This window comes from Micromys minutus, assembly GCF_963924665.1.
Source record: "Micromys minutus genome assembly, chromosome: 20".
NCBI lineage: Eukaryota > Metazoa > Chordata > Mammalia > Rodentia > Muridae > Micromys > Micromys minutus.
In genome coordinates, this window is record NC_137955.1 from 52,716,780 (window position 1) to 52,741,076 (window position 24,297).

The 24,297-nt window shown below is 45.4% G+C and overlaps 2 protein-coding genes across 5 annotated transcripts in view; one reads left to right on the forward strand and one right to left on the reverse strand.

Moving 5' to 3' along the window:
- SLC9A3 (solute carrier family 9 member A3) overlaps nucleotides 1–13,876 on the forward strand; it is a gene marked incomplete at both ends in the record, with an annotated part of 42,831 nt that extends 28,955 nt beyond the window's left edge. The window contains 14 exons of the mRNA XM_080933605.1: nucleotides 3,574–3,734; nucleotides 5,440–5,518; nucleotides 6,076–6,253; nucleotides 7,029–7,249; nucleotides 7,615–7,817; nucleotides 8,328–8,417; nucleotides 8,514–8,584; nucleotides 9,656–9,785; nucleotides 10,964–11,079; nucleotides 11,635–11,764; nucleotides 11,973–12,149; nucleotides 12,340–12,412; nucleotides 13,111–13,218; nucleotides 13,623–13,876. Of these exons, the coding sequence (XP_080789731.1) occupies nucleotides 3,574–3,734; nucleotides 5,440–5,518; nucleotides 6,076–6,253; nucleotides 7,029–7,249; nucleotides 7,615–7,817; nucleotides 8,328–8,417; nucleotides 8,514–8,584; nucleotides 9,656–9,785; nucleotides 10,964–11,079; nucleotides 11,635–11,764; nucleotides 11,973–12,149; nucleotides 12,340–12,412; nucleotides 13,111–13,218; nucleotides 13,623–13,876 (1,991 nt within the window). The remainder of the gene's footprint in view (nucleotides 1–3,573; nucleotides 3,735–5,439; nucleotides 5,519–6,075; nucleotides 6,254–7,028; nucleotides 7,250–7,614; nucleotides 7,818–8,327; nucleotides 8,418–8,513; nucleotides 8,585–9,655; nucleotides 9,786–10,963; nucleotides 11,080–11,634; nucleotides 11,765–11,972; nucleotides 12,150–12,339; nucleotides 12,413–13,110; nucleotides 13,219–13,622) is intronic.
- A 3,956-nt stretch (nucleotides 13,877–17,832) lies between these two features.
- EXOC3 (exocyst complex component 3) overlaps nucleotides 17,833–24,297 on the reverse strand; it is a 28,591-nt gene continuing 22,126 nt past the window's right edge. For all 4 annotated transcript variants that reach the window (XM_080933876.1, XM_080933877.1, XM_080933875.1 and 1 more), the window contains exons 11-13: nucleotides 22,313–22,474; nucleotides 21,522–21,649; nucleotides 17,833–20,585 (exon numbers count right to left, since the gene is read on the reverse strand). In XM_080933876.1, coding sequence (XP_080790002.1) covers nucleotides 20,414–20,585; nucleotides 21,522–21,649; nucleotides 22,313–22,474 — 462 coding nt within the window. In that variant the 3' untranslated portion in view covers nucleotides 17,833–20,413. The remainder of the gene's footprint in view (nucleotides 20,586–21,521; nucleotides 21,650–22,312; nucleotides 22,475–24,297) is intronic.

A 24,297-nucleotide genomic window follows, 5' to 3' on the forward strand; every position in this document is an offset into this window, starting at 1 on the left:
CCTAGCCTCGTGAGTAAATTACAGAGTTGAGTACCTCAAAGTCTTGAGTAGTTTGGTGCTGTTTCTGCTCAAATATGATAGCAATTACTTCACTTAACCTTGGTTGCCTCCAGGAACACCTAAGCCTTTTGTCTTTGGTTAGGGTTTCTATTGCTGTGAAGAGACACCATGACCGAGGCAACTCTTATAAAGAAAAGCATTTAATTGGGGCTGGCTTACAATTTCAGAGGTTCAGTCCATTATCATCATGGTGGAAAGCATGCCAACATCCAGGCAGATATGGTACTGAAAGAGCTGAGAGTTCTTCATCTTGATCAAATAACAGCTAGGAAGAGGCTCTCTTCCACACTGGTCAGAACTTGAGCACCAGGAGCACTCAGAGCCCATCTATGCAGTGACACACTTCTTCCAACAAGACCACACCTCCTAATAGTGCTACTTTTAATCGCCAAACATTCAAACACATGAATTTATGGGGCCAAGCCTATTCGAACTACCACATTTTGTGCCCTGGCCCCCATAGGCTTGTTTAAACATGAGTCTATGGGGGCCATTCCTAGCCATAACATATTGCAAAATACATTTAGTCTAATTTCAAAAGCCTCATCATCTATCACAGTCTCAACAACAACTAAAAGCCAAACATCCAAAGTCTCTTTTGAGATTCATAAATCTCTTAACTGTAATCCCCTATAAAATCAAAATAAAAAAGCAGATCGCATAGTTCCAACATTACAGGATATGTATTACCATTGCAAAGTGTCCTAACAAGAAAATACTGGACCAAAGACTGAACACCAACTGGGAAAACTCCAAACTCTGCATCTCCATATCTGATGTCAAAGTACTCTTCAGATTTCCAAATCCTTTCATCTCTGTTGATTGCAATAAACTTTTTATTGTGGGCTGGTTCTACTCCCTGTTAGCAGAGTTCCCTAGTATATATCCTATGGCTCTGGCATCTCTAACATCTTGGGGTCTTCAAGGCAACTTTAATGTTACAGCTTCTTGTTCCAATGTCTAGGATCCACATGTAGTCTTCTGAACTCCACCAAAGGGCTTGAGTCACTTCTCCAGCTCTGCCCTCTGTAGCACTCTAGGCTCTAGTTGACTACACTCCATTGCTGCTGCTGTTTTTGGTGATCATCCTATGGTACTGGTATTTCCAATACACTGGGGATTTCTGCTGCAACTAGACTTCACCAATAGCCTCTCAGAAGCCCTCTTTATGGTGCCAAGTCTCAACTTCTTTGAGTGACCTCTTCAGTCCTGAGATGTCAACTGCAACTAAGGCTGCACCTTCACTAATGGCCTTTCCTGGCCTCTCACAGTGTCAAGCCTCAGCTGCTCTTCATGACTCTTTCATACCTTCAAAACCAGTACCATCTGGGTGAATCTTATTGCCAAGACTGGCTGCCAGCATAATGTCTATCTCTGGAACATAGCTTCTTTGTGCTCTCAAAAAATATTTCCTAGATTTCACCACTGTGATGCTGATTTCTTCTTAATCACTGCTAATTTCTTCACTTCAGCTAACCAGCATCAATTGTCCCATTAACTTTTTCTACTCTTGACTCTACAGCCAAAGCCATATGACTGAAAAGACTGAGTTCTGCTGCTTACTGGGACTGGAACATGTCCCCCTTGTTCTATTACATCATCCCCAGCTTTCTGTTTTCAATGATTTCCTTCACTGCCTAAGCTTGGCTATCCTGGAACTTGTTCTGTAGACTGGTTTTGAACTCAGAAATCTGCATGCTTTTGTCTCCTGAGTGCTGGGATTGAAGACATATACCACCATGCTTGGACCTAAGTCTTTTACCTTTTCACAAGGTCTTTATAATTTGTGGATTTAGTTCATTCAAGGTATAACCAAGCTAAAAACCAAGAATGACTGTCATAATTCCATGCTGAATCTTTTCCCAGCTGGGAGACAGCAGGTGTTACCTGAACAGATGTGAATAGATGTTCACAGGAGGACTCAGAGTCAGGATTTTCTCTTTGGAACATTCACTAAGTGAACAAGGCCCTTGAAATCCTGGAGACCAAGAAGAAACAAGAAACAGCAAAACCAGAAATTATCAATTACTTGGGAGCTTATTATTTTAGGGAGTCCCTCTTTAGTCCCTGGTGTTCTTTATCACTAGATAAAGACCTCAATGGTGAGGGCTTGCCTGGCTTCTAAAACTAGAGGCATCCTGTTCTAGGGTAAGTTCTACTGTTCACATTGGTGATGCCATAAGGTGATTTGAACATATCTAAGATGGCTGGCTGCCATTGGCCTCTGGGCATAGAGAGATGTCTTGGGATATGGAACGAGGACCTCTGGATCTAATATCCACAGCTATTCAAGGGGTATGCTGGCCCTTACTTGACAGTCCTATCAACCCTAAGATTTCAGTATGTGATATTCCTGGATCTTGTTGGGCTTTTGCTTGTTTGTTTTGTTTTTTTGGTGCATGTAGTACCCTGTGACAGACTAACTTATGGTGTAAGCATAGGCCTTTAAATACAATTCACTGAACCTTAGCAAGTATACTTATATGGGAAATTACATGGTCATCAAATTCTAGAGCATTTAAATCTCCTGAGACATCTAGGTCCACCTTCCTACTATGCCATAGCCATGAAGAATTGTTATACCATAGTGTCATTTAATAATCAATATTGTTTTGCATCAAGGCCTGCAGTTAGGGCCACTCTCCCATGATAAATACTGGATGTTGGCTTGTGCTCCACCTTTGAGACCTAGCTGGTTAAGGCTGACCAAAAAGATCATCCTCATCCAATGAGCTCTATTTTCTCTGTGACTTTGGCTGCTGGTGTATCTACACTTGCCTAGGCAGTAGTCAGTGTCTATACAGTAGTTCAAGGCTAGGGCTCACCCTTACTGGGAGGGTCAGCTAAGTCCCAGGCAAATGTGCGTACACTGTCTGGTCTGGAAGGTCAGTACTGATTCAGTGGACTATACATCTTCTAGGATACAGCTTATTTTTGGAATTTACTTTTGGTCTGCAAAGATTTTAGATCAAGAGGCTGGCCCTGTGAAGATATTTCACAGCTATCCCATAAGCTTTCCATACTCTGGAAAGCTTGGCAGGGCTTATATGGTGTAGCAGTTTAGTGTGTGTCCTACTTCTAAGTGGAGACTCCAAAAAGCTATGGTACTGGCTGGGGGCAGCAGAGTTTAGTAATCACAGACATATGGGGTTTAAGTCACTACAAAGACCACCTCATCTAGTACCCTCTATTTCCTGGGGCAAGTTGGCTGCCTGGGGTTCTTACTTCCTAATGCTCTTTCCTTGGTTTTAAGGGATGACAAGTCCTACTCTAGTTCAAAGAGGCGGGGAGAAGGAAACACCACAGGGGGGAACTGTGTAGTCTTACATATTCTGGGTTGTCTGGTTGTGAGCTCCAGGCTCTAAGATCCTCTTTGTCACTGGGTAGCCCTGGGAAGAGTTATGTCTAGCTTTTATTCCTAATGCTTCTGATCTTCAAAGACCTGGGATATGTGGGATTTGGAGACAAGGAGCGGGTGGCTAGCCCATGTTCCATAGTCTACATCTCTTGCAGGTGAGCTGAATATTGGACTCCTGGATTTTCTGCTGTTTGGTAGCCTCATTGCAGCTGTGGACCCAGTGGCTGTGCTGGCTGTGTTTGAGGAAGTCCATGTCAATGAAGTCCTGTTTATCATTGTTTTTGGGGAGTCACTGTTGAATGATGCAGTGACTGTGGTGAGTGATGATGGGGTTCCTGAAGTAGGTACAGAACATTTTATTTGTATGAAGGTTCTAGGATACCTTGCAAAGTGGTCATTACCAATATGCCTCAGATAGATAAGCTAGAAAAAGGGCCATTATTTGTACATGGCCTTTTAATCCATGTTTGTAACCTAAGGGGTCCAACTGCTGTAAGGTATGTCTATCACGTGTTCCTTTTTATTGGTGAAGTAGCCTTGGGGTATGAGTTGGGGGTTGGGAAACACAGGCTTTAGCCTTTTTCTGGCTCCCTAACTCAGCTTCATTCAGTTTCTCTCTTTTACAATATTAGGCCCATTCATTACCCCCTTTGGCAGTAATGCTGCCCTGTTGAAATCTTCATATCCACATCTCCCAGAGCAAGGGTTTATAATTTTGAACCCACACTTGATATTTCCCCCTATTTCCTAAGAAACAAACAGATGAATACACAAACAACAAAGTCTTACAAGAATTCAATTAATCCAATGGGCTCACAAAAACAAAATACTACTGAAGCCAGAGGCTTAAACAGTGAGAGTTTATTGTCTCAATGCTGAAGGCTGGAGGCTGAGAACCAAGCATGGCAGCTGGCTCTGGAGGCCATTTTCCTTAGCCCACAGATGCTATCTTCTCCCTGTGTGCTCACATGGTCATCTGTGTGTTTATGATCTGCACTTTTCTTTTACATTCTTATACATACCCCCATTGATCCCATTTAACCTTAACTACTCTCTTTGAAGATGTCCTACCCAACAGCTTCATTCTGAGGTCTTTCAGTCAGGACTCATCATATAAGTGGAGGGAACACACTCAACTTCTCCCTGATGGCTTCTCTGACCCACACAGTGGAGTAGGCATAAGATCTCCACAAAGATGAGGTTGCATTCGTCCTGGCAGTGAGAAGCACGTACAGGAAACATGAGCACTGCTGCTGCTTTAGTGCAGCCCTGTGGAAATTTCAAAACCTGCCCCCAAATGGACTACAGGTCTGTGGGAGGGGATGAGGATTAACTGGTAAGAATGGGCCCCAAGCACTCAGCTGACACTTGAGGAAGTGTGTTTGGTTTCTTCTGCCCTCTGAAATTGCCTGTGGTTCCTAAGAAATTCCCCAGGTCTTATGCACTCTTGGAGTAGAACTGCAGGGTGCCTTGTATCAGATTTCTGTGTGTAGGAGCCTCTTTGGACACATTTGAGACCTAGACTCAGAAAGTAGCTCTCAGCCTTCCTGAACCACAGGAGACCTGAGGGCTTCCCTGTGTGTGTAGTTGGGTGAGCTTTCTGTGGGCCAAGGGTTTCCTCATGCCCTCATGGTTTATACCCTTTCTATCTTCTTCCTCATAATGAAGCACAACCCCACAGGGGCCTTGATGAGGACTCAGTGCATACCTTGACTGTCCTAAACAGTCTGCACAGCTGCCTAACATTTCTTAAACATGTCTACAAGAACACAGAACAAGACTCAGAGATTATACCTGCTTTCCTGGTTCTGGGACACTCACTTGTCTGCACATTCCATCTGCTATTTGTGCTGGTCCTTTCCTGTTGACAGTTGCTAATGTGTGCTGATTTTACACATGTTTTTAACTGCTTCAGGTGTCAACTCTGTGGCCCAGATCTAGAAAAGAGGGGATGCTGGACAGGGAGAGGTCAGTGTGGATGCAGGGCTAACCAGATATGTTCCTGTCTTCTGTACTCTTAGGTCTTGTACAATGTTTTTGAGTCTTTCGTGACGCTGGGTGGTGATGCAGTGACTGGCGTGGATTGTGTGAAAGGCATAGGTATGTACTGGAAGTGTTCCTGCCTGATCTGTCTTAGATTTAGTGTCCAAAGAGCCCAGGTGCCTATCTCCTCTCTAGAATGGAATCTCTGGGGCCCCTGCTGTACTGAGGTCTCCAGCTTCTGTTGTGATTACTTACCGTGCTGGGTTCCTTTCCCAGGAACAGCACACAAACACTGAAGGCCCTGGGGGATCCTGTGTGTTCTCCTAAGAAGAGAGATGGACAATCAACCCAGGTCTTCCTAGGCAAGGCCAGATGGACAGTGTATAAGGACACAAGGTTCAGACCTTGCTACTGACCCAGTCCTGCAGGGATGTCAAGCCAATGCCTTCTACCATGGGGTCCTGTCTCCTGTATACCATACCTCTGTCCTCTACCTCCTGTACTAAACTTGGAGACCAGACACTCTATCCATAGAGAACAAAGTTGTCACATTTCCTAAACTTTCAGCATTGCTTTCAGTTGCCAGGAGTCTTCCATGAGAAATGAGTAGCCAACCTGGTCAGCTTCACTCACATCACCAGCCACAAGGGACCATTCATTCCTTTCTCTCACAGTGTCCTTCTTCGTGGTGAGCCTAGGGGGCACTCTGGTGGGTGTTATCTTCGCCTTCCTGCTGTCCTTGGTGACTCGATTCACCAAGCATGTGCGTATCATCGAGCCTGGCTTCGTCTTTGTCATTTCCTACCTGTCCTATCTGACCTCCGAGATGCTGTCCTTGTCAGCCATCCTGGCGTAAGTCCCCCTCAAGAAAGTTCCCTTCAAGAAACAACCCTCTGCTGTTGGCTGGGCTGGGTGGTGGCTTTCTAGATGGTGATGTATCAGACATCCCTTGCATTCAAACTCTGGCAAAGGTGCCACTGTGAGCAAAGGGTATCTTGGGCTCTTTGCCATCATCCTGGTGAAGGGGCTGTTGGGGTGAACATGGTCCCTATCTACTGTCTCCTCCTTGGAGCACAAATTTCAAGCCATTGTATAGCTGCCACCTCTATGGCTTTCATAGTTGAAAAGAAATTCATTGACAGAGGCAAAGAAATTTTTAATTAGGTGTCTACTGAGAGGACATGGTAGGTGTGTGCTGTGGCTTAGAATTGAAGAATGATCTGTCCAGAAACCCTATCACAGCCTCTGCTGGTGTGCAGCCTCACACTCATGCTGGCGCCTCCTGACACCAAAGTTGGCTCTTATTACCTGGTCACCAATTAGCTACCGACAGGCCCTCATGGCTGTGCGTGAAGGCTGTTCCTTTATTGAAACTCCATATCTAATCGTGGAGCATGGAAGCAGCTAGGTAGACCCAGCTCAGGGTATTAATCCTCAGGAAGAGAGGGTTTATACAACATAGGACTGGTCATTGCAGATTACATCTGCTGGGGTATAAAGACCTGCCATGCCACCAGAGATTGGAAATGGCAGGACCTGGGCCTGGAAATATCTGGTCTGTAGGATCAGTCTGAGATCTTATTGATCTGAACTGAGGCAGGGAAACCTCACACTGCCCTTCCCCCAGCATCACCTTTTGCGGCATCTGCTGTCAGAAGTATGTGAAGGCCAACATCTCAGAGCAGTCGGCCACCACTGTGCGCTACACTATGAAGATGCTGGCCAGCGGAGCAGAGACCATTATCTTTATGTTCCTGGGCATCTCAGCTGTGAACCCCCTCATCTGGACATGGAACACGGCTTTTGTGTTGCTGACACTGGTCTTCATTTCTGTATACCGAGCCATTGGTGAGGGCTAGGAGCACTCATGGTAGTGTCTAGGCTCCCTTAGTTTAGATCACAGATTTGGAGGCCGCCAGGGTTGCTCAGTAATAAGTCCAACCACTAATCTCCATAAAGGCAAAGATTTTTCAAGGAGAAGCTTGGGGATTGAGGTGGCACCAAAGGATCAAGGAATGGGGAGCTGGGAGCTGGGGTGAGAGTATCCTTATTGCCTCATCCTACAGAGATCCTGACTAGCAGTATCCTTGGGATAGACCCACTGTCCATCCATTACAGTCAGCTGAGGGACAAAGGGGCAAAAAGCTTTAGAGAATCTTGAGGGGTGGCCTTGAGGGGAAGCAGCCATGGAGCTGAGTGACCTCTTGCTATAGGTGTTGTCCTGCAGACCTGGATCCTGAATCGCTACCGCATGGTGCAGCTAGAGACCATTGACCAGGTGGTCATGTCCTATGGTGGCCTGCGTGGAGCAGTGGCCTATGCCTTGGTGGTGCTTCTGGATGAGAAAAAAGTCAAGGAGAAAAATCTGTTTGTCAGCACCACTCTCATTGTGGTCTTCTTCACAGTCATCTTTCAGGTGTGGCTCAGCTTGCCCAGGGCCCTGCCTCGCGGTGTCCAAACTTTGATCCTACCTAGGAGCAGCTGGCCCTACAGGGCTCAACCCTGTAGGTTGATTATTTCCAGATTCCACGCTTTAATTGGTTTTTATAAATTTAGTAATTAGGAGCATTTTGTAGGTTTTCATGTGGCCCCACAGGGGACATAGCACAATTTGTCCTTAAAGTGCTACTTCCTGGCATATACTGATGAGAACAGACCTAGTTACGTCTGCAATGCGGATTGGTTGGGCCCTTTGTATCTGGCTGGCCAAAGTGACCACTGGAAGTTCTGATGTCCATATAGACATCCACAGCACAGGGGCTTTGGGGCAACTTTTTATAGGACAATGCCAATGGATTCATGGGTCCCTGGACTGTTTACAATGGAAGAAGAGATCTAATGTATGTCTGATTTGAGGCTTAGAGGCCCCTAGGGGGTGGGGGTAAGGATCCTGCCTGGCACCAGAATTAGTGAGGCTGTCTTTCAGGGCCTAACAATTAAGCCCCTGGTGCAGTGGCTGAAGGTGAAGAGGAGTGAACAGCGTGAACCAAAGCTCAACGAGAAACTACATGGCCGGGTAGGGAAAGGGTCGAAGTGTTCGGTCTGGGAGGCTGTAGGTGAGGAAGGATGACCTGTTAAGGTTTTATTTTTTTTATTTTTTTCCCTCTGAAAGGCTTTTGACCATATCCTCTCAGCCATAGAAGACATCTCAGGACAGATTGGGCACAATTACCTTAGAGATAAGTAAGTAGCCTAAGTCGTAACATTCCCCTTTCTACCCATGACCCCTCAAATATAGAACAATGGGTTCCATAGGTGCAGAGAGGTTCCAGAACACTGGAAGCCACATCAATGTGATACCACAATTCAAGAAACACAAAAAAGTTTCTGGAGGACCTCTTCCTTTTAAAAAAAGCCAGAGAAAAATTGTTTGGGTTCCAGGCTGCCCCTGAAGTTATATTGGGGAGAAGGATAAACATATGAACAACATATGGGCACTTTGTCATGATTCATAAACCCCCATTCCCAGGCTTAAATGTACACTATACTTCCAGGCACAAGCAGGCGAAAAACAAAGTTAATGCTAACAAAGAGGATAAGAGCAACCAATAACCTGGGGTGGGGGCAGAATCTTATTCCTGACGATCTTCCCAGGCATATAGAGAGATATCATTTTACTTAACAATTAATGCTAAACTTAAATAATGTAGGAATTAAAAAACAGGAAAACAAATCACTTCTCTAGTTTATTAACAGAGGAAAATTAGTCAGCATTTAAAATTATCTTGTTCATGAGACAGGAAGCACTCATTTTTATCTTACTATAGCATAAAGTGGTACTTAAGGCTATATGACAGAAACACTTATCTCACCCTTTTTAGTACCTGAAGTTCATGTGAGGCTGCAGAGTTAACTTGAGCAACATACCCTAGGCAGCAACATTTTTAGAGTCAGAATAATGGCTGTTGCTGTCTCAGTCTTGGACCTAACCCCACAGTACTTGGAAGGTCAGATGGCCACTTGGAAACCTGGCCATTTTGTTACTTAAAAAAAAAAATAGCATATAGTTCCACTGCTAGCCACTGCCAAAAATAGGAGAAAGCAAAGGATGAAACCTGAGGTGGCATGACAACCTTTCACTTTAAAACTCACATTCAGGTTGTTACAATAAATAAAATCCAGGAGGAAAGAAAAGAATAGTTCTATGTTGACTAGCTCTGGCAGACATTTGCCTGTTCTGACCTCATTCTAATCTATGTGGGGCAGACAACCCCAGACTTCCAGCACTGATGTGATCTTTTGTCCCTCCCCCAGGTGGTCCAATTTTGATAGGAGATTCCTCAGTAAAGTCCTCATGAGAAGATCTGCTCAAAAATCTCGAGATCGAATCCTGAATGTTTTCCATGAGCTGAACTTGAAGGATGCTATTAGCTATGTGGCTGAGGTAATGGAATATCTCATTTATTTCTCTGCTGAAGTTGAGGGCTTAAATAAGACAACAGATGCGGTCTAGGTCATAGGCAGAGGGCAGTGATGAGTGACCCTTGTGTGCCATGCTTGAATGGCTCACTACAAATGCTCTTGAGAATCATGGAGTTGTACTCTAGAAATAGGGCATGCCAGAGTTTCCTGTCATTCAAGAATCAAAGGCATAGGTACGATGACTATCTAGATGCTGTGGTTTTGGTAGAAACCAAATCCTCCTGATCATGGAGTCTGGGTTGTAGAGGGGTATGAATGCCTGCATTTTCCCTAAAAAGAATGAAAGATGTTGGGAAATGGGTAATGGGCCCAGGTCCTCTACCTATTCACACATATACATTGTACTCTGAAACAAGATAGCAGATATTTTCTACTGGATGATGAAGAAGCAGCCTCACGTGTATATACACAAAGGTATAGATGATATATGCACACCCAAATGTATAGTAATGCTCACAATTACATATATGAGCACACATATGCCCAGGAACATGTAAACTAATACATACATACATACGTATATACATACATGTGTAGTCATGAACACATGTATGCATAGATACAACATAGACACATATGTTGCACACATTCATATTAAATCCTTCTATGGCACACATGTGACTGTCTTATGGCCAGTGCATTCATGGTCTACCCATGACTGGGCTCCATGGTATCCTTTATTAATAGACATAGTTCCCAATTAGGCACCACATAACCCCATGGTCATTGACACTCAGAGAGTCTTATGGAGAAAAAAAAACATCTCCCCAACCTTCAAGCTGTGTTGGAATACCCTAGGTATTTTTGTGTCCTTCAAGAGATTCTGTTTTTACCTACAGGTGTTTCTTTGTTTGTTTGTTTTCTGCTTAACTTTTAGCTCTGTTTCTCTCAAGTGAAGCTTTGATGATCTCTACATGGGCCTAATCCCAGCTTTTACTCTGTATCTTTGTCTCTGCTGAGCTCCAATGTGTCTAGGGACATTGAACAGGGTCCCAGGAAGACTGATCTTTCTTGGTCTCTACCTCTATCTGCCAGAGCCCACAGGCCCTTGAGCTTGGTCACAGGAACTTTTGACTTCTACATGGCAGGTGCCATCTAAGTGTCATCCTTGAATGTTAATAAGCCTATGTCTTCTTGTAGGGAGAACGCCGTGGGTCCCTGGCCTTCATTCGCTCCCCAAGTACGGACAATATGGTCAATGTGGACTTCAGCACACCCCGCCCATCTACTGTGGAGGCATCTGTCTCTTATTTCTTGTATGTGACCAGTTCATAAACTTACCTGGGAAAGTGTACTCCTTAAAAGCATCTCTCTTATGACCTTTAAGCCTACTAGCTCCTCCTACAGGGCCTAAGGCTACTGAGTCAGAAAAGTATAAGTAGACCAGGATAAGAGAAGGGTACAGAAAGAAGCCTGAATCCCCATCTGTGAAATCACACCTTTATTTAGCAGTATTCAGTACTGTGTTTGTAAAGTACTGAGATTAGAGAGAAAGAAGAGGACATGAAGGGAGAACAGCAGATGTCTGACCTGGTCCAGCATTTCATGCCCTTTAGCCCTGGGCAGCTAATGATCAGTTTTTAGGATAGTGGCTTTTCTAGTGATTAGGAGAGGCTATGGACCTCAGGACTCATAGTTGGACTGTAGAGGGGAACTGGTGATACTGTGGTTCAACCTTACACAGAAGTCTAGAAGGTATTCTAGGAGACCATCCAAGTAGTCCTGAGGCAGGAAGGGACTTTGAAGTACCTAGGCATGGCAGGGGGACTTCTGTGTGTCTACTTCCCTGGGCTCAGTGTTGGTCCATGCAGGAGGGAAAATGTCAGTGCTGTATGCCTGGACATGCAGTCCTTGGAACAGAGGCGGAGGAGCATCCGTGACACCGAGGACATGGTCACCCATCACACACTGCAACAGTACCTGTACAAGCCTCGGCAGGAGGTGGGTACCATAGGATGAGCCACCCAGAGCCCTCCTATCCCACAGGGTGAGCCTTTGTCATCTCCTCATGTGATGTGGCTGGTGGAACCCAGCCCCATATCTACAGCAATGTCTGCCTTCTCAGACAAGGGGTCTACAGGGACAAGCTGCAGATTTTGTGACCTACCTGTGCCAAAGAGGCCCAACTGACTGCCAGTTGTTCCCACAGTACAAGCATCTCTACAGTAGGCATGAGCTAACACCCAATGAGGATGAAAAGCAGGACAAGGAAATCTTTCACAGGACCATGCGGAAGCGCCTGGAGTCCTTTAAGTCAGCTAAGCTAGGCATCAACCAGAACAAGAAGGCAGCCAAACTGTACAAGAGGGAGCGTGCACAGAAGCGGGTGAGGAAAGGTGGGGTCCATGGTTGTAGGGTGGGCTACTAAATATCATGAAGGGCTAGGGGGCCCTCTGTGGTCCTGCCAGCCAGGCAAAATGCCAGGTGAACAGCCTTTCACCAGAGCAGAGACCAAGTTCCTGCAAGTTAAGGTCCTGAGTATGGGTACATCCGTAAGAGTTCATACTTGTCCACAGAGGAATAGCAGCATTCCTAATGGGAAGCTACCTATGGAGAACCTGGCACACAACTTCACCATCAAGGAGAAAGGTAAGAACTGTTCCTCTGCATGTGCTTGATTCAGGAGGGATTCCTGCTTGTACCTGTGGCTGTACCCAGGGATTCTGATCTTGGGCCTCCATGCACCCTTTGGTGGGGGGTAGAGGTAGGGCTGGGGATAGGATACCACTAAGTCAAGTACTCTTAGTACCCTTCTCCTACACTCCTGCTGCAGCAGCATAGATGAGCACTCCCACTATGTGACAGAAAGACATCTCAGCATTTAAGAGTAATTCCTGCTCTTCCAGAGGACCAAAGTTCAGTTCCTAGCACTTACATAAGACAACTTAAGCCACCTGTGACTCCAGTTCCAGGGAATCTAATGCCTTCTTCTAGCTCTCAAAGGTACTAAATGTGCATGAAAATGCCCAAATACACACACACACACACACACACACACACACACACACACACACACTTTAAAAGATAAGTGGTCTTTCTCCATCCATCCTTTTCATTGTAGGCTTTGGGGTACCAGCCATTCCTATCCAAAAGAAGACCAAATATGGTTGGGGTCACAAAAGGAAGTACTGTAGGGGTGGCTCAGGGCTTTGCACAACCGACTCCAACCCCTTGAACCCTGGGCTACCCAAGTGCTGTGAAAACCCACCCATGGTGGGGGTGTACTAGCAGCCATCAAGAACTTGAATCATTCTTACACAAAGTATTCTTTTTTGTTTGCTATCTAGACTTGGAACTTTCAGAACCAGAGGAGGCTACCAACTATGAAGAGATCAGTGGAGGCATTGAGTTTCTGGCCAACGTCACCAAGGATGTAGCCTCTGACTCTGGGGCAGGTGAGATGGAAGAGGCCAGTGGGAGAGATATCCCTGTTGTGCTAAGCAAGCTTGGTCATTGAAGGAGGAACCAAAGGCTTGGGAAGGCTTAGAATTGGTCTTGTAGGTGTAACCTCTTCCACCTAGATGTCTTCCTAGGGTAGATGGCAAGAATATCTGGAAGAACAGGCCAGACCTGAGAGAAGGGGGGTGTTATTGAAATTGTCTAGGTTTTTTGGGTCCCAAATGTGGAGGGAAGGTGTGGGATGAGGGTTAGATGTATAAGTCTGAACATCAGAGCTACTCTGAAGGTGGTATCCAAAAGAGGAATTGACAGAGTCACCCAGTACATAGCCTATCCACCCAGCCTCCTACTGCCCCCCAAGAGTACGTCTTTGAGGTTGACCAGCTGCCCTTTCTCTTAGGAATTGATAATCCTGTGTTCTCCCCTGATGAGGATCTGGACCCAAGCATCCTATCCAGGGTGCCACCCTGGCTGTCCCCTGGGGAGACTGTGGTACCCTCCCAGAGGGCCCGTGTCCAGATTCCCAACTCTCCCAGCAACTTCCGCCGTCTGACACCATTCCGCCTCAGCAACAAATCAGTGGATTCCTTCCTGCTGGCTGATGGTCCTGAGGAAAAGCTCCAACCCGCTTCCCCTGAGTCCACACACATGTAACTCGTCTCTTCCTCTAACACTTTCTTTCTCCCCAGCTGTTGCCCTCAGGCCTCTGCAGTTCCTGCACTTTTTCAGACTTTGCAGCAGCTGTCTTCACTCTGTAAACCCTGTCTTGGTCATCTATCCAGCTGTATATTTCTTGGCAGACTGATGGAGGACTCCCAGTTGAGTCTGCTTCTCTAGCTAATGTGTAGTATCCAGATAGATTTAAGGGCCTGACCTGATGGTGTATGCCTATAACCCCAGCATTTACAGAAGATAGGAAGACTAAGGGGTTTGAAGCTAGCCTGGGCAACACAGAAGTTTCCTGTGTTTAGGTCTCAGCTTCATTTCAGATGAAAATGAAAGTGGTTTTCTATTCAGTGGACATTTGCAGAGTTCTTTTTATCAGTCTAGTGTGAAATGAAACGAAGCACAGACCTTTACAATTGTAGATTCTGGCCAGCCCTGGACACACAGACACACACAGACACATACAGACACACAGACACACACACAGACATACACACAGACATACACACAGACACACACAGACACACAGACACACAGACACACACACACACACACACACACACACACACACACACACACACACACACAGGCTCTCTCTCTCCTAAGAGAATCCAGTTTTAAAATATTGTAGCAGAAACAGAAAACCTGAAACCTGCTTGTTCTTAACGTTCTTCCACCTGCTCTTGCTTTCTGTCTCTGGGCTTGCCTCCATTTTCTCCATTTTCGACAGGGTTTCCCTGCGTAGTCCTAGCTGTTCTGAAACTAGCTCTGAAAAACAAGGCTGTCTTGGAACTCAGAAATATGCCCGCCTTTGCCTCCTCTTGGGTGCTGGGATTAAAGGCTCTTTGAAAGGGCCTTGTGTGCTCTGAGGCTTGTGATAGGTTTCTAGGGTAGAGCAGTAGTAGCCAGGAGTGGGTGTCGTGCTGCTACCCCTTGTAGAGGGGACTGCTATAAACGATGGGGTCTGAAAGTATCAGAATACCAGGAGTGATCCAGAGCTGCCTAGGACAGAGACACTGGCTGGAATTGTAAGTGCAGTGGTGCATAGCAGAAAATGCCCCATTTGGTATGGAACGTTAGAGGCCCTTCCAAGGTCAGGCACCTAGTTTTGGGCAAGCCACAGAGGAACAGCAAACTCAGGGGGAAGGGTATCTTGAGTTGAGTACAAGTTTCTGTAGGTCAGTGTTGATCTAGACTGGGAGCCACTCACACTCCTTCTTCCCACAGGTGACATAGGCGCTGGCACACCGCTTACTGGACGCTTGTCTCGTCAGCCATCTGCAGCTGCCCAGCAGCCATTGCTCCCCGCCGGGCTTGCCCAGCCACGTGCCCCAAGCCCCGCCCCATCTGAGCGCACCTCGACTGTCACTTTTGCCTCTGGTGATCTCAGGACAGAGCCAGAGCACCGGGCCCCACCCAGTGCGCACGCTCGGTCGGCAGCTGCGCGCCGGGTACACAGTAGGCGCTCATTCCAAAGGCCTCGCCCACGCCGACGTCCAGCTCTGCTAAAACTTGCTTCTCTTCCGGGCTCTACAGAACTGCCAGTGCACGCTCTGGAGCAAGAAGAGACGCCACTATGATCGCTGCCTGACCCGTGGCCCAGCTCCGAGGGTCTTCTTCAGCGGCCCCTCCCCAACCAGCTAGTGTTCTTAGGGTCCAAGGCACCCTGGGAACCTTAATGCATAGCCTAGCCCTAGGAAGAATCTTTTAATCATATGGTGTCCCCAGGATACTATACTGCCTCCAGCCATTTTCTTGCCCTGGTTCAGTTCCTAGGGCTCTGTGGTGCTGCCTTTCCAACCCCACCCCGAGGCAAGCCCTTGTTAGTGTTTGCCACCCTTACTCTAAGAGGAGGAAGATCCCTGAGAAGCCTGTGTCGGACTTAATCACTGGTGGTACAAAGGTCTCAAAAATTGAGATTTGTAGAAGTGGCGCCGCCCAGACCATCCTCATTCTAAATAGGCAGCAGGTTCTTGTGCATCCCCAGAAATATACACCCCTGAGGCCCTATCTGACTCCAAGTTAATTCTCCAGACTGCCCTATCACTTTATAATCAACTGCAGAAATATTTGACTCCTCTAGCTCAGACTTTCCCTGCTCAGCCCCTCCCAGCCTGGGCCTTGTGGTCACAAACACAGGATCTGGCCTGAGCTATCCCTAAGTTGGGAACACTGCAAATGGCCAGGCAGGCTGGGCTAGGTGGTCCACTGGAAACCTTCCTTGGTCAAAATTATAGCCAGCTCTCTGGCATCTGTCAAAGGGAGGACCTGGGGTTATAGAGGGGCTCTACATTACTCAAAAGTAGGGGATTGCAGGAACCCACTCTCTGGACATTTTGTACTGCCCCAGGTCTTCAGGGCCTTAGCCTTAGAACATTGCCCCTCTAGAGGGGTAAGAGGGTAGGCTCTCAGCCCTTATCACCGTTCCTCAGTCCAGTGTTGAAGTGTCACTGAGTTTTGCTTCCATCTCACTGGAAACTTGGCCTGCATCACAGGGTATCATTTAAGAGAGATGGAGATGGGGCTAGAGGTGTAGAGGTGTAGAAGGACTTCCTGGAGATATCTATAACAAAGCACTCATGTCTCTGCTCAGGAAACTAAATACCATGTCTCAGGAACAAGGTTGACAGTTACCTTCAGAGGAGTCACAGGAAGGTCCATTAATTTGTATCAATGCTGCAGTTGATTCGTGGATAGGAAGAGAGCTGAGAGAAATGAATGAAAACAAAGCGAGTTCGCTCAACATACTGAGTACTGCTTCAGAATGTCCCCTAACTGAACCTGCCAGTATGCTGTTGACTGGCTAGCTCAGACACAGCCATCAGATGGTCAGCATCTGGTTGCCACAGCCCTTGAAGCATTTGTCCATTTCTGAATTGAAGTCCAGCCTCTGTACGATGCCAGGGTCAGTAACTTCTCTAGACTCATTTAGAGCTGCCATTTGGAGTACCTCCTAGGCAGGCTGTGCCTGGCTGGTGTATCAGGGGTGTTCTGCAAAGCACCTATCAGCCCCTGCTCTGCAGACAAGTTTCTCATACCTTCCTGTGCCAGGATACTGCCTTAACACCTCACCGGATCTGGGGGACATGGAGTCCAATTCCCACTGCAGAATTAGAAGCCAAGTGTGACAAACAACTGTAACCTTACACTAGATACCCAGAGATACCAAAGCTAGCAGCCGGGTGATCAGTCTGTGGAACCCTTTGATGCTCTCTGTCCATGTTTTAGCTGTGCACAGGCCATGTCCTTTGAGTGTGTGAACCACACCACTGGGCATAGCCATATGGAATCAGAGTCTTGACAAGAAAGCCTCATTCACAAAACCCCACTTCCTGTGCTTAAATGATACAGTGACTACATTTCATAGTTGAGGACCCTCTTGTTCTTGTCATTGTTGTACAATAGAATGTAAAATCCTATGAATGTATTTCCTTAGGAAAACTGTTGTAAAAGTTTTTTTTTTTTATTAGGAGAGAATTTCTATTTATTTAATACTGAACTTTGACCTACTTTGTGGTACTACAAAGTATACAAATTTAGGAAATTTCTATTTCCACTTCTGTATTTTCTTGAAAATAATTTTATTACAGTATTCAATATACTATGTATTACTAATCTTTTTATGAAAGAAAATTTAAAGAACTTCATCAAAGCCAGAAATATATTTTGAGTGGTTAAAATTGTGTATTAATGTTGTGAACGTAATCATAGTTGAACTTTAATTCTGATTGCAGAAGAATGTGCCTTAAAATGCCCCTCCAATGTGTTGGGCAGCATCTGTACAAGGAGTCCCTCAGCAAAACTGCAGTGACTACTTGTCTATGTCTATTAAAAACACCTTAAGGCATTTTGGGTGCAAACTTTGTTTATGAATGAAAAATCCTACCCAGGTAAAACTTAAGGAGCAGTTTATTGTGCAATAAAAGTAAGACAAACAGCGTGTTTCTAAGGCCACCCTATTGGGGATGGGAAGTTGTTGGACACATCTATAGAAAGCACCAATTTAGCATCTCTCAGATATAAAACAGATCAGATACGTCCTGTGGCTGACTGGGCAGTGGGTAATTGAAACAGCTCCCACCATGGCTGAAGGGGTGGCTAAGATGCTATGGATGTCAAAGTGCGCAAGTAAGAAGGAATGGCAAGAAGGGGCACCAAGGAGGGTCTCTATAGATTGAGGTAAGGACAGTACAAGGCAGAGGTGTGTGGCAGAGCCTATTAAACATGAGCTTTAGCGGTCCTGCAACATGTTTTTAATTTTAATTTTAAATTACTTAAAAATTGCATACCAAAGCAGAATCCCCAGACAATGGCTGCTTACAAGAGGAATCTCAACTGTTAAGCTTATAGACATCTCAAAGTGGATATAAATGGGTAAAGTAGCAAAGAACACTGCATGACTCACAAAGTCTGCTTCATGCCTTATGGGAAGAAATAAAGTCCAAGAGTTAGGACAGGGGTCCTTCCAGGTCTCTTCTTGGTTTTAAGGGCTGCTGGTGTCTCCACATAGTACTCAAACTAATTCCATGTGACTTCATACCTTGAGTTACATCACACCTGCAATGATTCTACTTTCAAAGTCTGATTCAGGGTTCTAGGGTTGAGACCTCAATCTTTTCTTTTAGAAGTTACAATTCATTTCACTGCAGTAAGGAAGGAAGTGACCCAATGTGGCTCTGCTTGTTCATCTTTCCCTAAAGTCTGCATTAAAGGACTTTGCTGACATGGCCTGGTTCTGGCAACCTGCACTCAAGTGTCCAGGATGTCCATCTTATCCTTCTTTAGAGGGAGCTCCAAAGTCCTGAACTGTGCATCAACAGACTTGATGAAACAGTATCTCGTAGCTGCTTCTCCATTTCACTGGTGATTCAGCATGACCTGGAACATCTACTTATCTCGGACCCCACTAAACATATACTCAAATGCTTAGTTGCTGAGGAGTGGAAATATTTGAAAGGATTAGGATGCATGGCCTTATTGGAGAAGTGTCATGAGGTGGGGGTGAGCTTTGAAGTTTCAAAAGCCCATGTCAAGCTCAGAGTCTGTGTGTGCTTACAGAGCAGCTTTCAGCAACTGCTCCAGCACGTGGCTGCATGATACTATGCTCCCCTCCATTATGATAATGGGCTAAACCTTTGAAATAGTAAGCAAGCCCCCAGATAAATGCTTTCTAGCCTTGGTCAAGATGTCTCATCATAGCAAAAGAATCTGTGACTAAGTCAACAATCAAGGGACTTTGCTAATCTGGAAGACACCTTTTCATGGCTAACATCATTTTATGGAATCAATACCTGGTTAATGTTCTCTCTCAAAACACTTCCCTGTCTAGTAAATGGAAGCTGTATATCCCTGTTCAGGAAGTAGACACTATAAACTTTGGTATATGTAGCCAACAACCCACTCACTGGAATAGCCTAGCCAATACCGTGCATAGGTGCCCTCTAAAAAGGTTTTTGGTCATAGTTTTCCCTGTATCACACTGGCCACTGCCTACCCACTAGTACACAGCCTGGTACTACCCCTTGACTTCTAACAATTCCTATCCTATCCCCATGATTCTACTACCCACTGGTAAAGGATATGATTTCTCCTGTCCTCTGTTGACCTCTATGGCCCAAGAGCCAAATGGGCTTAACCACGTGTGCATTCAGTGGTCATATTAATGTCTATCCTACATGCCCAGCAGCAGTAGCCTACAGTGAAAAGCCTCAGTGGAGACACAAGCATCTTTTGTCACTACAAGGGTCATTTGTATTTGTCAATACTTCTCAGTGCACATTTAAAGAACACTGCTGAGCTGTCATTCACATTGAGTGGATTGTTGAGCAAGGCCTGGATTAAAACAATACCAGCCAGGCCCTCTAGGAAATTCATGTTTGAGTACCAGAGGAATTTTTACTTAGTTCCACTTAGAAAAGGGGTTATTTGTGATTTTTTAAAAATGAAATAAAAGCAGAATGTTAACACTGCCATTAAGAACAGAAAGAAAATATTTCATTAGTCTACACATTCAAGGGTGGCCATGTGGTACAAGGCCTAGGCAATAGGACAGCCGCTACTAGGCCTTGTTTGATTTAAGGTAGTCCCTGGAGCTCTGGAACAAAAGGACAACCATCCATGTACAGTACAAGGAGAGCTGTGGACATCTATAATGGCAGAAAGGTCAGGGCAGATCCTGGCCCCACAGACTGCTCAGGACTACTCACAGGTCAGCTGAGACCTGATGGCCTCTTGTAGCCTCTGGACATTGCTGTATCACAACCAGTCAGAACCTAGAAAAGTTTTCTATCTTCTTTTCCCTTTAAGTGGTAGAGGTTCAAAGTATTAGTTAAGCAGAGCAAGACATCAGCAGGGAAAGAAAAGTTATGCCCACCACACATCTCCTTTTCTCACAGTAGAGAACAGTACAATGCCACAGAAGACAGGAACATCACACAGAGCACCTAGAGACAGACTTTTGTTTTAATACCATGACAACAGGAAAGCCTCACAGTAAAGACACACAGGGCAGCTGGAAGGACAGAATTACTTAAGGAGCTTTGCCACATTCAGACTGGGCACAACGATTTCCTTGAAGATGGGTACATAGTTGGGGCTTGCTTGCATGGGGCCCTGCTCCAGTGTTTCCATGATGGTCTGCTTCATGTCCCGGCTGGCATCTCCTCGTAGTGCTAGCAGTGCGCCAATGTGGTCATCTCTGTGGGAGAGAAGTCAACATGAACCTCCATCTTCTCAGCTCCCTCAGGCTGCACAGGTGACACTCAGAGGGTGGGACTCTAACAGCCACAAAAGACATCTCCTCTTTTATAGAAGAGAGATACCCAACATTTCACCTTTCTTTCTCCTTGAAAAATGTAAAAGAACTTCTAAAATTCTGTTCTAACTACTGGTATCAAGAATGCCTGACCACAGAAGGGTGATTCTGGAGGGTTTAGGATTCTTGCTTTTCTAACAGTGGCAATGAGACAACTTAGCCATGCTCATCCTTAGAGGACGTGGCAGGTTCCTGGAATGGAGGTCATAAAGGCAGGGCCTGGGGTCTGGAGCCAGCACAGCAGGTAGAGGGACATGGAATAAATATCCCTTTCCTCAGTCTGATACTGAGTACACATATGTGAGGTAGACCTGGTTATATACAAGTCAGTTTCCTACATTAGATCATGGGGTTTAGATAGCTCCAGTGGTCACAACCTTCCCCACTTCACCAATCAAAAATGTAATACTCAATCCTTCCCAACACCACCCACCTTGTACAGTAAGAGCTGCCTTCTGACTACCACACATTCAGGCAAACTCCACACACCTTATACAGTTAGGCCTGCTGTCTGACCATCATGCATTCAGGCAAGTATCATGCACCTTGTACAGTCAAGCCTGCTGCTTAACACCACCCATTCAGACAAGCAACCTTGGCTACAAGGCAGATATACAAACCTCAGCCAGACTCTGCTAACATCAGATAAGGTTAGTGGAAGGCTGCACAGATGACTCCTTGATGCACCCTCACCACCAAAGCCCTGACTTTTCTCTTCACAACTAGTTGGCATGCATGTTCTGATGTTCACAGCTCATCTTCCTAAGGGCAGTAGAAATGGCCTATTGTGATACTGACAGAAAGATGCTCAGCCTTTACCTGATGTCTGGATATTTGCTGACCAGAGTTGAGACTTCTAGGTAGAGCAGAGAAGGGTCCGTGAGCTTAATAACCTCTGCCACTGCAACAATTGTATCACAGTGTCCATCTGAATCCTCACCAAATCCCTGGAAAACAGCATCAGGGTGAGGAACAGCCCTCAACCCTATTTCTTACAGTAGTACCAATTTGATCTTGACATCTCCAAACCTGCTTTCAGGCTGGGCACCTCACTCTTCTATGTACATACCCCAAGATTCATTTATTCTGAGCTGGGATTAGGGGCCAATCTAATGAGGTGATTTGATTAGTCACTATTTGCACTCTAGCCAGAGAAAAGGTGTGGTGTGAGAAATTATGGATCCTTGAGTCAAGGAATTAGGTTACTGGGTGGCAACCAGAATCATTGAGAGCAAACAAATGAGAACAGAGGGACAGGAAGACATGCATTACTCCATGAAGTTACACATGGGCTGCTGCCAGAAAAGTCTTGAGAGTTGCCTTAATAAAGTATCAGCCAAAAAATATAAATACATAAAATATCCAATAAAAATAATAACAAAAAAAGTGTCAGCCTCTGTGGAAATGCATTTTTCAGTTGTAAAGCTGGGCAGGCTCTGAACCTAGACCCTCTTCTTGATAGACAGAACTAACTAGCCACTGGCTTCTGATGTTCCTGGATCCCCTCATCTGGTCTAAACAGTTCAAGCATAGAAACTAAAAGCAAGCTACTAGATAACTCAGTAACCTGATATCTACCATCCCTGAGCTTAGCCCCCTTCAATACTCACAGACGCCAGCTTCCGGAACAGGAAGCGGAGCTGTTCAGCCTCTCTGACCATCTTCTCAGCACCCTCCTTGCGCTCTTCAGCACTCCGAAAGGAAATACGCTTCTGCATGACAGCCCGCAGATATTCTACCACCACACGCCTGTGTGCCTCAGCTGTCATCCTCTGTGGAAAAAACATGTCAGTTGCAGATTCCACCGTGCTAGTATACATAGAGGTTCTCATCAAACCTAAGATGACCTGCAAACAGGCTGCTGTAGGTCCTCATTTCCAACAACCTAGTTGATTTTTTTTCCCCGTTGAGACATTGTTTAGCTATATAGTTCAAGCTAGCCTCGAACTCACAATAATCCTCCTGTTGCAGCCTCTAGAATACTACACTTAGTCATATATTTGATAGGATTTTAAAGTACATTAAATTACGCATGTCTGAATTTCACCATCAAGTTTTGTACTCTGCTGGCTTCACATATTGACAGGAGTTATGATAGGCCAGCTGGCAACACAGCATGTACACAGGGGCAAGAAGGGACCCCACACATAACCCGTGTAGCCTTGATGCTTATATTCCATCTAGAAGTCAGGCAGATATAAGTCTGTTGGAGAACTTGCTTTCAGCATTATTTTTCTAGATATTATCAAGCTCATTTTCTAGATATAATCAAATTATCTACAAATGAGCTTCAGTCACCCTAGTAAATGCCAGGTCAGCTCTTGTTTGATGTGTACCCTCGCTTCAGGCCAACTCCTTTAGAAGTCCCAACTCTTCCTGATCCTGAGGCTCTCAACCCAACATTAAGTGGAGCTGCAGTAGAGGAACTGCCCGAGCCAAACAAGCTTTGGTCTCTTGACTGACAGGATGGGTTAGCCAAAGAAGCTTAGCTTAGATGAAGCCCAACAGTAGTACCTCATCCATAAGCAGATTAGCAAATCAAACCACCACCACCAGCAACAACCATCTGTATCCTCAGCTAACAAAACCCCAACACCACAGGCTAAATATCTTGGGAATCCTCAGGAAAGCTTTGAATGAGAAAATATACCTGTGGAGCATTACAAAGCAAAGGGAAAGTCTAGAACTAACATGGTAGAAGTAGCAAGAAAGCTGGCTTGTTAAAGAGGTTGGATTCCCTCTACGGAGGTGAAGGAGCCTCACTGAAGTGATACTTAGGTCAGTCAGATCCTTTAACTGTACAACCACTGATGTGATGGCTGGTGGTTGTGGCCTCCGCTTTGTAGTCAGCTCCCTGGGAGTGGGGTGGGCAATCTGGACAGATGGGAGACTCATGCATAACCACAGGCCTTGTAGGCACACTATCACGCTGGACTCCCACAAGACTCCAAGGAAGACAAAAACAACAAATCAAAGCATCACTAACTAAATCAAGCTATAAGCAGGCTGAGACTGGAGCTAAGAAATGTCTAAAAATGTATATAATTTCCTCCTTCATTAAGACCTATCATCTACATATGAAATAAAATCAGAGATCAGAACAAACCAGAAGACAAGCTATTAAGACAGCTGACAAGAACAAGCTCTATCATGGGTAAAAAACAAATGGGCCCGAACACTATACCATGGCTTTCAGACCCTGCTTAGAAAAAAAAAAAAAAAAAAAAAATTACAAGTTTAAGACTTCTTAAAAAAAACTTTTATTGATTCTCTGCAAGTTTTACATCATGCACCCCAGTCCCACTCATCTCCCTAGTCTCTGTATCTGCCCTCTGCCCTTGCAATACCCCTCAATTAAAAAAAAAAAAAAAAAAAAAAAAGCAAAAGAAAACAAGCATAGAAAACATCTCATCATGGAAGCTGTAGTGGGTCCCACAGTATATCCCTCTGTCCACACATCTTCATAAGCAATGGTTTAATGCTCCTGGCTTCTGTCACACCATCAATACAGGATCCTTACTAGGACTCCTCCCAAGTATTCTGCTGTTGCCCTGTCATGGAGATCCTGCAGCTTTGGAACAGCAGAAATGGCCCT